General features: G+C 38.4%; 1 protein-coding gene across 1 annotated transcript in view; it reads right to left on the bottom strand.

Annotated features, from left to right (window-relative positions):
* Positions 1–12,805, bottom strand: part of zgc:153039 (uncharacterized protein LOC767698 homolog) — an 83,857-nt gene that overhangs the window by 69,240 nt on the left and 1,812 nt on the right. The window contains 5 exon segments of the mRNA XM_052018532.1: positions 5,870–5,981; positions 6,405–6,512; positions 7,286–7,585; positions 9,048–9,185; positions 10,776–10,910. Coding sequence (XP_051874492.1) covers positions 5,870–5,981; positions 6,405–6,512; positions 7,286–7,585; positions 9,048–9,185; positions 10,776–10,910 — 793 coding nt within the window.

The raw sequence follows: 12,805 nt of genomic DNA on the forward strand, positions 1-12,805 counted from the left end.
TTAATGTTTTTAATTATTTGTGGTGTTTTAATTAAATTTACTTCAAGACTAATGCACAGCAAATTTAGTGGGTTGCCAAGGGATCAGAAGAGTGAGGCCTCAGCAATTCACCAATTGAGGCCTGCTTGCCTCCAAGATCTCACTACACTATGACAAATACCTCCCGGGTATGAAGGTTCACGTCAACTTGGCCTTCCACATCTAACATAGTATATGTAGGCAGGGAGCGGACATCAGGCCAGATGCAGCACGACTTAACCCAGATTTATGCGGGGGTGGGGGGGAGCGGCCGTGAGCCCATGCTGTCAGTGCTAGCCTAGCAGAAAAGTCATTTAAGTTAAACCCACGATCCTGTTGTCAGTCCTGTAGGTAGGGTATTCAGTGCTGCTCCAGGTGTGTTTAAAATGTGACAGAGTTCCTACCTAAACTATCCTTCCAGAGATGACAAAGAATGCCTTATTGACTATTATTCTTTGGATTAAAAAAAGTCTTCCATCACCCCTCTGATTCCTCATCCAATTACTTTTAAGCTGTCACTAGTTACTGACTCTTGCAAAGGAAATAGGTCCTTACAGTTCACTCAGTCTTCTTTCATAATCTATTTATTTACTTACTTACTTACAAACTTTGATTTAATCTTTTCAGCCAATGTTCCAAAGAAAATAACTTCAGCCAAACCAAGCTCTTTTCATTTGCTGCCTGCACGCCCCACTCGCAAAATTTACCTTTTCCAGGTCTGGAATGCTGATTATGCTGGTGGCCCAGATGGCAGAGGAGCTGAGCTGCAAGGCCCTAAGAGGAGGGCCCTCGAGCAACATGATTAGGTGACAGGAGAGGAACCCCTGCCATTGAAAGCACTGCAGAAACCTTTGACAAAAACTGTTCCAGCTTGGAAAATACAGCAGGCAATGTTTCTGATTGGCTTGGGCATGTAGAAGCTTAAAAACTATTAAAACTGAAATAATTTTAAAATTAAACTTAAAATAACTAAAAACACAAACAATTTAAAGAACATGCACCTTCTTTCCCTTTCTCTCTGCAGGACTACAGTACAAATGGGCGAATGGATCCTATGCCAGATCATAAGCAGGGAGTCCAATGGCAGAGAACCATTGCAAAGAATCCCCAGAGTCAGAGGTATACAGCACAGAAACAGGCCGCTTGGCCCAACTCGTCCATGCTGACCAAATTGCCTACTTGAACTAGTCTCACCTCCCCACATTTGGCCTACATCCTTCGGAACCTTTCCTATCTGTGTACTTACATAAATGTCTTTTAAAAACTGTAATTGTGCCCACCTCTACCACTTCCTCTGGCAGTTCATTCCACATATCCACTGTCCTCTGTGAAAAAGATGCCCCCTCAGATCCCTTTTAAATCTTTCCCCTTAAAATCTTTCTCCTACCCTGGGAAAAAAAGACTCTTACCATTCACCTTATCTATGCCCATCATGATTTTATAAACCTCAAAGGTCACCCCTCAGCCTCCTACACTCCAGGGAAAAAAGCCCCAGCCTATCCAGCTTCCCCTTGCAGCTCAAGCCCTCCAGTTCTGGTAACATCCTCGTGAATCCTTCCTGGACCCAGGCAACCAGGACAGCACACAGTATTCCAAGTGTGGTCTCACCAATGTCTTGTACAGCTGTAACATGATGTCCCAACTCTAGTACTCAATGCCCTGACCGATGAAGGGGAGTGTGCCAAATGCCTTCTTCACTACCCTGTCGACCTGTACACGCATTTTCAGGGGGTACAGGTACATAGTTCCCCATGTGCCTCCGTTCTACAACACTTTCCATGGCTCAATCATTTACTGTGCTAGCCCTGCCCTGGTTTAACTTACCAAAGTGCAATATCTCACACCTGTCAGAGTTAAATTCCATTTGCCATTCTCTGGTCCACTTCCCAAGTGGGTCTAGATCCCCTTGTAAACTTAGATAACCCTCTTCACTGTCTACTACACCACCAATTATGGCATCATCCAAATTTACCAACCACATTAACAACATTATCGTCTATATTAACGATCTGGATGACAAACAACCATGGACCCAGTACCAATTCCTGCAGCACACCACTGGTCAGTCCTCCAATCTGAAAAACCACCCTCCACTGCCATGCTCTGACTCTTTCCATCAAGCCAATTTTGTATCCAATTAGCTGGCACATTCTGGATTCCATGTGATCTAACCTTCCAGACCAGCCGACCATACAGGACCTTGGTAAAGACCACATCTACCGCCCTACCCTCGTCAATCTGCTTGGTCAGTTCTTCCAAAAACTCAGTCCAATTCATGACACACAATTTTCCACACACAAAAGCCATGCTGACTGTTCCCTAATCAGTCCTTGCCTTTCCAAATGCTAGTAAATCCCATCCCTCAGAATCTCCTCCAGTAACTTCCCACCATTGATGCAAGGCTCACTGGCCTGTAGTTCCCCAGCTTTTCCTTGCATCCTTTCTTGAATAAAGGCGCAACATTAGCCACATTCCAGTCTTCAGGTACCTCACATGTGGTTACGGAAGATACAAGTATCTCTGCCAGGGACTCTTCAATTTCTTCCTTAACTTCCCACAATGTCCTCCAATATACTTGGTCAGGCCCCAGGGATTTGTCCAACTTAGTATGTTTTATGACTGCCAGCACTTCCTCTTTAAAAACGTGGATATGTCCCAATACATCACTATTCATATCCCTCAATTCCTTAGCTTGAATGACCTTCGCCACAGTAAAAACAGATGAGAAATATTCATTTAACATCTCACCTATTCCTTGTGGCTCCACATATAGACAACCACATTGATCCATTGATCCTTAAGGGGACCTATTTTCTCCCTAATCACCCATATGATCTTGATATACTGGTAGAATCTCTTAGGATTCTCCTTTACCTTATCTGCCAGAGCCACCTCATGTCCTCTTTTTGCCCTCCTGATTTCCCTCTTAAGTCAACTCCTAAATCTCTCATACGCAAAAGGATTTGGTTGATTCCAGCTGCCTATACCTGTTATACACCTCCTTTATCCTGACCAGATCCTTAGTATCTTTCTTCAATTAAGGTTCCCTAATCCTGGTAGGTCTTGACCTTTGCTCTAACAACATATTTCAAATAATAATGAGTCCGACTACAGGAAGGAGAGAGAGCTTAGTAACATGGTGTCATGACAAGAACCTTTCCCTTAATGTAAGCAGACAAAAGAGCTGGTCATTGACTTCAGGAAGGGGAGTGGTGCACATGTTCCTGTCTACATCAATGGTGCTGATGTCGAGAAGTTTGAGAGCTTCCTAGTAATGAACATCACCAATGACTTGTCCTGGTCCAACCACATAGATGCCACGGCCAAGAAAGCTCACCAGTGCCTCAACTTCCTCTAGAGGCTAAAGAAATTTGGCATGTACCTGTCGACCCTCAATTTTTAATCGACGCACCGTAGAAAACATCCTACCCAGACGCATCACGGCTTGGTATAGCAACTGCTCTGCCCGTGACTGCAAGAAAACTGCAGACAGCAGTGTCCAACGTCACAGAAACCACCCTCCCCTCCATGGACAATACTTCTCGCTGACTCAGTAAAGCAGCCAGCATAATCCAAGACCCCCACCCACCCCAGACATTCTCTCTTCTCCCCACTCCCATCAGACAGAAGATACAAAAGCCTGAAAGCACACACCACCAGGCTCAAGGACAGCTTCTATCCCACTGTTATAAGACTATTGAATGGTTCTCTAGTACGATAAGATGAATTCTTGACCTCACAATTTACCTCATTATGACCTTGCAACTTATTGTCTACCTGCGCTGCACTTTCTCTGTAGCTGTTACACTTTATTCTGCATTCTGTTATTGTTTTACCTTGTACTACCTCAATGCACTGCGTAATGAACTGATCTGTACAAACAGTACGCAAGACAAGTTTTTCCACTGTACCTCAGTACACGTGACAATAATAAACCAATTCCAATAGGAACATGCTTGCCCTGAACTCTCTGTATCTCAATTTTCAAAGCTTCCCACTTGCCAGACATCCCATTATCTGCAAACAGCTTCTTCCAGTTATCCTTTGTAAGACCCTGTCTCATGCTTTGCCCCAATTTGCCTTGCCCCAATCTAGGACTTTAACTTGTAGACAGCCCTTAACTATTTTAAAACCAAGAGTTATGGTGACTGGTCCCAAAGTGCTCCCCCATGTACACTTCAGTAACTTTGACCTGCTTCACTTCCCAATAGGAGGTCTAATGTTGCCACCTCCCTAGTCAGGCTATTGTTTGGGAAAACTTTCCTGGACACATTTAACAAATTCTGCTCCATCCAAGTCCTTTGCACTATGGCAGCCCCAGTCAATACAAGGGAAGTTAAAATCACCTACTATTACAACCCTATTATTCTTACAGCTATCTGTGATCTCCTTACATATTTGCTCCTCTAATTCCCATGGACTATTGGTGGGTCTATAATACAACCCTACTGAAGTGATCATTGGCTTATTTTGAAGTTCCACCCATATAGCCTCATTGGATGATTCCCCTCAAGAATATCCTGCCTAAGCACTGCTGTAGTTCTCCCTCATCAAAAGCACAACTCCCTCCCTGACCTAGTTCCACCTCTATCATAGCTTGGCCACTTATGGGATTAATGCTCTCAGTTGCTGTCAAAGCCCAGCCAAATCTAAGTCAGATGTGCACCAAAGATTCGTCCACGATAATATAATTTAGTTGCAATAAATTTTAATCCAATGGAACTCATGTAGTTAGCACAATTTTTATCAGAGGTGATAATTTTTCTCCTCATCCTTAATTTCCTCATTTAAAAAAAAATTTTCTCTCCTTTAGATTCAAACTCTCCTATCTTTCCTGGATACAAAACCAACAAGGTTTTCTTTCTAGAGACACAGAAGACTGAAAATGCTGGAAACTGGGAGCAAAAAAAAAATAAACAGATGGAGGAACTCAGCAGGTCAAGCAGCACCTGTGGGAGGGGGAAAAAGACACTTGACGTTTGAGGTCAATCCTGATGCAGGGTCTCAGCCTGAAACATTGACAATCTCTTTCCCACCACCACCACCCCCCCACCCCCACAACATATGCAGTTTGACCTGCTGAGTTCCACCAGATTTATTTTCTGAGAAATGCCTTTGGATGCACTTTACATCAAGAAGTGCTCATTAAAAAAACTAAATTATTGTTGCAGTCCTGAACTAATACAATAAGGCATACTTTCAACATTCACCTCAGCAGTAAAACTTCAAATGAAAACTAATTAGTTACAAAACTGCATTGCTTTATGGTCCGAGTGTGGAATCCATCTTTGAACTGTGTTGTGGAGAGTTTTCGTTTTAATTCATTGATAAATACTCCTTGCATTGCAGTTTCTGATTGTAATAGCATCATCAGTTGACACTACTATATATTTACAAACAAGACAGCTTTCAGTAACGCAATACATATTACACCAATTGGCAATGTAGCACGTTTGTTACTGAGTATTCTAATCATGAAACTTTTTAAACACAACCATTCAATGACAAAAACCCAACTCTTATGTTGAGCAATATTTTATTTTTAAATTTAATGCTGGATTGTTCCTGAACTCTCTGGGAGCAATTTTAATTTAGCTGTGGGGGAATTAACACATAATTAAAATGACATGGTTAATTTATATAACCCTGTATACTACTTTCTTAAAATAGTTTCTCCTCAACAAATACTTTAAGAAGTGTCATTAATACAGTTCCTAACTGCTGAGAAGCAAAACTGGAATGAGTATTGTATTATCAAATTCCTTTTGTAACCATATTAAAAAAAACAGTGCTGACCATGTGGAGTTTTACAGTCAGCAAGAAGATTAGGACATAATAAAGACAGACTCACCTGTCACATGTGCAGCTGACCATGAGGGATAAAATATTATATATGATGTATGTAAAAATTACAGCTGTTATAGTGCCTCTGGGAATAGAATAGCTGGGGTTCTTTAAATCACCTGGTAAATGACAGCAATACAAAGATTTATGAATTTTGTTAACTTTTTTTGCAACCTAAACTTTATTAGATACTCCATGACGCACAGACAAAATTACATTTACAAACAATATTTAACAAACTATTTAGCAATGGAAGTGCCGTTTTGTTCACTACATTGTTAATTCCAATGAACATATACTGATAAATCTAGAGTATACTTATAAATATATACTTATTAACTATCATGCAATAAATCTTGCTATACCATAATATATGCACTTGCAAGACAAGTTATTTTGAAAATCTCAGTTAATCATGCAACTGTATTAAGCATGTGGATGTTCTCTCATATTAGAAATTGAATACAATGATTTGATTGCAAACAATTTACTATTAATTTTATGAATACAATTTATACTTCAAATATTTGGTTGAACCTTACCTGACATATTGGATCCAGCCATAATACCAGTGCATCCATTGAACATAACAGCAAATACAGCAGCAAAATTCATCAACACACCAGTTGTGTAGTCTGCTACATACTTAGCTGCACAGAGAAATGAAACCAAAACTATTAAGTTGTTTTTTAAATGTTGATGATAGTGTGAACCTAAACTCTTTAGAGCAATTGGAATTTATGGTATGTGGAAAAAGAAGTGGCTGTCTCTGCTTTTCATTTCATGGCAATCTTGGCCCACATATTAGGCATGACCAAAAAACTCTCAAGAGTATGAACAGAAAATGTCTTATGCTTCCTGTTCAAGAAATTGACCTAATTCTATGTTAAGTGGTTTCATGACTGAGCAAGAGCAAAATCATCAGGTACATCAACATCAAGTTAATAAGCAAATTGGAATGAGTTTGCATCCCTAACTTTCCTATGCAGTTAACAGCCAATCTTAGGGAGATAAACTTGAATGAAAATGGAAAACAATGCAAAAAAACAGCTGCTCAGTAGCTGTCTGAAGATCAGCTGACCACAGAAAAGCAATATCCAGAAAGTGAATACAAGTTCATTTCTCTTCAAAAATTTTGGGACTCCTCATTCTCAATTAAAAAATGTCACAAGTTATTTTTATGCTTTAAAATCATCAAGGTTCTGAGTAAAATGCTACCAAAGTGCAGAAACATTTGAATTTACCTCTTCATTCAGAGCAAAAGTTGAACGTAAATTAATTATCTTCATTAGAGTATGTTTACAAGTAAGATAAATTAAAAAATTTTGGCCATTAATAAAGTGGAATAAATGCAGTTAAGCAGTCGACATTTGCCTACAGAATTTATCAATTTACATTACAAGTAGTTTTAGGATTAACTTACATGGAAGATTGTTCTTTAGAGTTGTCAGATTAAATCCAGTATATAAACCCTCTCGAAATTCTGTGTTATTCCCTGATGTCACTGTAATATTAATAGATTTAGGTGATACTGCAAAAAAGCTAATAAATATTGTGCTGAGTACCACTATAACAATGATGAAAATTATGAAGGAGGCTTTGGCATAGATGTCAGCTCCAACCAAACATACAAGAAGGCAGAAGACGAGAATCACTGTGCCATAGAGAACTTCATACCAGTAGGAATGAGGAAGAACTTGAAAACCACTTCTTGTGGTTTGCCCTGCAAAAACAAGTGTTTTAATTAGCAATCTGCTTCCCATAATAGGAATCATATTTCAACATAAGATATAGACAACAGCAGAAATCCTCAGTTCAGTTAACTATTTTTCTATATGATAGTTTCACTGTAAATCTCAATGCCAGGTCCACAGAAGTGTCCCTATCTAGTTATTGTTGGCATCTGCTATGAATGCATGGGACATCTCTTGTAGGTCATGTAATTCACACTTTTGTACAGGAAAAAGTCACTAGACTTCAAGGCAGTAAATTATGGAGTGGATAGGCATGAGTTTATAAGCACACCTCATTTATTCCAATGTGGGAATGACCCAATTGTCCTTCCCACAGGAGGAAATTAAACCGAGTAAGCACTGGTGACTCCATCATATACTAAGAAGCCATGTGTTTGAAAACAGTCTTCAGTGACCAATTTATTCAAATCACAAAGGGCACTGGAAAACTCATTTTTAAGCAGCTTGTTGCAAATATTGAAGAAAAACTGTTTTTATAATACAAAAGTCATACCAGGAACAAAGTTATAAAGTCCTATACATATTAAGAAAGTTATACAGTCCCTGGACAGAGCATAGCATAGATTTATCAAAACATTATCTGGACTCACCAGAACAACACACATACATACACAAATTATGTATTCATTCTCAAGATCAGAAAGTAATTTGATTACAGTTTTCAAATATTAAAAAGAGGTAGGAAAATTCTCACAACTGATCCACTGATTTGAGCGTCTATTCTGAGAGGGCTCACACCAAATATTACAGTTTGGCATTTCAGGAGAGTGAGGATCCACTTGCACACAAAATGCAGGGAAAATTTAGAAATCTCTTCTGCATGCTTATCAGTTGTTACTTCCTTTAAAAAAAACACGAAACTGAAAACGAAAACTCCTCCCTTCTGGAATGCACAGAAGGTACATTCCTCCATTATTAATCACTTCCTTAAACTTCCCACAACTGCTCTCTCCATGTGATGAGCTACCTGATTTCTTCATCACAAAGATCCAGACCAAATGCTGGTAAATGGGATTAGCATAGACGGGTACTTTATAGTCAGTACTGTCATGATGGACTGAAGGGCCTGTTTCTGTGTTGATTCCATGATTTCCCAGCTTAAGGCTCATCCTTCAATCCAGCAAAATCATGAAAAGCATTATCAGAAACAATTGAACTCTTTCTATAAATGCAACACTTTATTTCAGTACAATAGTAAGAAGGAAACAAGATCTCCAGATCTACCAGTGGGTCCGATTGAAGCAATGGTCATTTTAATTTATAAACACATCAAGTCAATACGCTATTATATCAGTTTATCAATCCATGTGCTTTTTCAGTTTGTGTCTTTCTGCTAAATGAAAAATGAATGTGTATGAATAGCCATCCTCAGAAATGAATATAGCATTTGCAGAAATGAAAAAAAATGTGGAATTGATCCAATTTGTTTACCTGGTGGCAAACCAAAAATGTCAACAATAGATTCAACAAGTCCCAAGATGTAGAGAGCACTCCCGCATACATTTGCTAAGAAGAACATGACTCCAATGCTGCCTCCAAATTCTGGTCCTAATGCTCGACTGATCATATCTGGCCACAAGCATTCATGAAGGAAAAACTGCAAAATCTTTTGAAAACCACGTAATTATTCACATTCTACACAGTCTGCATTTGATATTAAAACGAGGCTAGTCTGATGAAGTTGGATGTGGTTACCTCCTTGCACATGCAATGCACAGTTCCACATAATGCTGATTTATTTCATTTATATTCTGCCCCACATGGGATTGGTGTTTTGACTTGATATGAATGCACAAAGGGAAGGAAATCAAAACAGACCACAGGTACAAAGCTGGCTTGCACAAAGTGAAGCTTGGAATCAACAATGAAACATCAGAGACACAATCTGAAAATGAGGAGCATGCAAGTGAAGTTTTAAAAGTATGCACATTTTTATTGGCCCTGGTCAGTAATAGCACTATGAACACATTTATAAACAATACTTAGCAAGCTCAGGCCAAAAGAAGGTTTCGTTCACTCTGTCACATTGTAGTGCAAAAGACGTAAATATATAGAGGAAGGGAAAAAAATTCTCATTTGTTTGTGGAGGTTAAGGTCAGTCAATACACCTTTTGTTGAGAAATACAATTTTATTTCTCCTACTTCTTTCGGTCTCTGCCTCAATACTGGCATAAAATATCAACAGACTAATGTGTTAATGAAAATGGTGCACTAAATGGATTTATGCAAATTAGCAGCATGAAAGTAACTAAGTTCACCAAGATATGAGCTTATTTACAAATCACTGACCTTGTTTAGGACATTGCAAATTCACAATGAGCTTAAAGGGTTAAAACAGATAATTTTCAAAAGCTTGTTTTCCTTTCCACTTAGAAGCTTAGAGGGTGACTAGCTGAAGTTTTTTAAATTGTAGTGGGATTAAATGGAGTGCACAATCTCTTGGAAGCATTCATAAAATCAGTGCTAGACATTCAATAAGGATTCAGTTGGGTAGTCACAGAGAAGCCATTTTCTCTGTTGAGGAACGATTTCAAAATTGGAGCCAGGCCATTCCAGAGGAAAAATCAAAAGAACATTTTCCAAGAAAGGATAGGGGAAAATAAAAAATTCTCTTCCACAACATACTTTTGGCAAATTGATGTTTTCAAGATAGAGATCAATTGAGTTTTATGAGATAAGATCAGAGACAGGTACACATTTAAATTACAGACCAGCCTGTTCCTACTTCAAATGAACACCAATCTCAGTAATAATCACTCCTTTTTGGTGCCAAATTGTCTACCAATTCTAAAAGTTTCAATCCCACTTCACCAAGTGCATTAGAAAGGTTGTGAGTGATGACAGCATAGTGGATTGCAAAATAAAAAAAAACAGGAAAGTAAAAGGGCTCAAAAATTCATTAGTCTCACCAAAGTCGTCCTTTAACCTGAAGCAACAAAAAGAGTCACCGGTACAAATTTAACAGTCATTGGTAGACATATTAAACAATTCTGAAAAGATTATTAAAATAGACTTCCCCATATTAAGTATTAACCTCCATTTTAAACATTGACACAATTGAACCTCTTAAAGCTAAATGGGGTAGAGTGTCATTTTGTTGAAATACTAAACACCAGTATGCAGAATTAATGAATTTATAAATGTTACACCAAAAGATACAGTAGGCACCACCAGCATCCAATGCACCATTTGTGGAGATAGCACACACTGACAATACAGTCATGCTTATGATGAGATATGCCACAATGAACATGAGGATAGTTTGGTAAAGTCCTGCTTGACCAACAACGAAACCTTCAATAAATAAAAATGGCTGGGTTATTAAACAAGAAAGTACATTTGCTATGCATTAAGATGAACATCCTAGTTATAAAGAGGAGAAATCTATTAATGTCAATTCTGTATTAACATTATTTACAAACATTGATAAATCTAACCAGTTTGTAATATAAAGTATGGGGAAAACAAAGATGAACCAGACAATTTCATATCCCAAAAATATTCAACTGTTATTTTCATTAAAAGGGAGTTAAATTCACCCCACTGATCTCCACTAGGATAGTAATGTTCCCTGGGAGACAAGAGGAAAAAGTCATTAATGATTCCATTCAGATTACTATCCAATAACTTCAACAAACAGTTTATGTTGGCAAGACTGGTCTTGATTATAATGTTTGATGCTATTAATTGCTCTCTGATATTCATTATTCTGGTCCATAAAGAACAACAAGGAACAATAGGAATGAAAGTAGTTTCACTGCAAGAAAGAAAGGGCTGCTTTACAAATGGGAGTGCGTTTGAAGCTGCTTATCGAGATTGTCCAGAGCAGAATAGAGGAAGAAAAACAAAACTGTTCACAACTTCACATCACTGCTTTCATAAACAGTCATCCCTATACAATCAAATAATGTTGCCAATACAGAAAAGGTCCATAAACAGCATATTAGATTAATGTCCCGATTTGGGAGTTTCGTTGAATGGGGAAATTTTGGCTGGGTTTAAGGGAGGGGAAGTCCTTGGTCTCAAGTGTCTTGGGATCTTTACAATCACATGGAGACTTAATTTAACTCATCTTTGGAGTACAGAAACAGAAGTAGATCATTCAGCCCCTTGTGGATGTCCTGTTTTGTGGAATACTCCTGAGGGCAGACACAACTTCAGTTTCATATCGCATAAAAAGATAATGCAATGATCCCACACTTCTGCATTGAAAAGTTAGCTTATATTGTGTGGGAATTCAACCCACAACTTTATTACTAAAAAGAGAAGTGCTACTCCTTAAAGCTGAATTTTAAAATAGTTACCAGAAATTTGGCCAATGATAAAAATCTGCACAATTCCTTTTTATTCCTCCCAAAAATTCATATGCAAAATTGGGATTGTGACTTTGTGGAGGTTAAAAAGTAGCCACTAATCACATCTTGTGTTTCGGTAATATCGTTTCAGTTTTTATTCACCCCTGCCTGACATTGCAAGGCAATTGCTCAGGGGAAAATAGGGAACTATCTGAGAGAAGAAGTCAAAGCAAAATTCTAATACACTGCCTGTGTGCAAGGTCTACCAAAATGGACACAACATCCAAAAATAATAGAGTCTGTTATGGTTCACAGTTACTCAAAGAAACAGCATCAGCATATTTCCCAGGCAACAAAATCAAAGAGTGAAATCAATCAGGACATTGACCAGTATTTTTAAAAGAGTGGAGTCATTAAAGCAGAAAGAACAAAGTCATAATCACGTGTAAGCAAAACCTTCCCTTCCAACTAAGCATTTTGGAATGAATTATCCTTTCTGTTTTAAGGGACACTTACAAGCTATTTCTCATCACATTTTTCAATATCAATGAATTAGTTCAGGAAAATACTATTTTATAAACTGTTCTTTTGTAAGTGGAGTTACTGAAAGGATACTCCAGTAGACTGCAATTATATACCATCATCTAACATTGTAAAGTTTCCCACATCACTCCAAGGAATGTTTTCAACAAAACCTAATCACAAGTCACATGACTTTCAAGGCAGCTAATTTAAAAGTTTGGTTCAAAAGTAACAAGAGGAGAGAGTGGTGGAAAATTTTAGGGAGAGAATTTCAAAGCTCATCACCTGTACAGCTCCAGGTTGTTGCAAGTTATGGGTCAAAGAGACTGGGGATGCAAAGGTCTTGGAGTGAAGCAACAATGAATTCCCAGA

The sequence above is a fragment of the Pristis pectinata genome, chromosome 6 (genome assembly GCF_009764475.1).
Source record: "Pristis pectinata isolate sPriPec2 chromosome 6, sPriPec2.1.pri, whole genome shotgun sequence".
NCBI lineage: Eukaryota > Metazoa > Chordata > Chondrichthyes > Rhinopristiformes > Pristidae > Pristis > Pristis pectinata.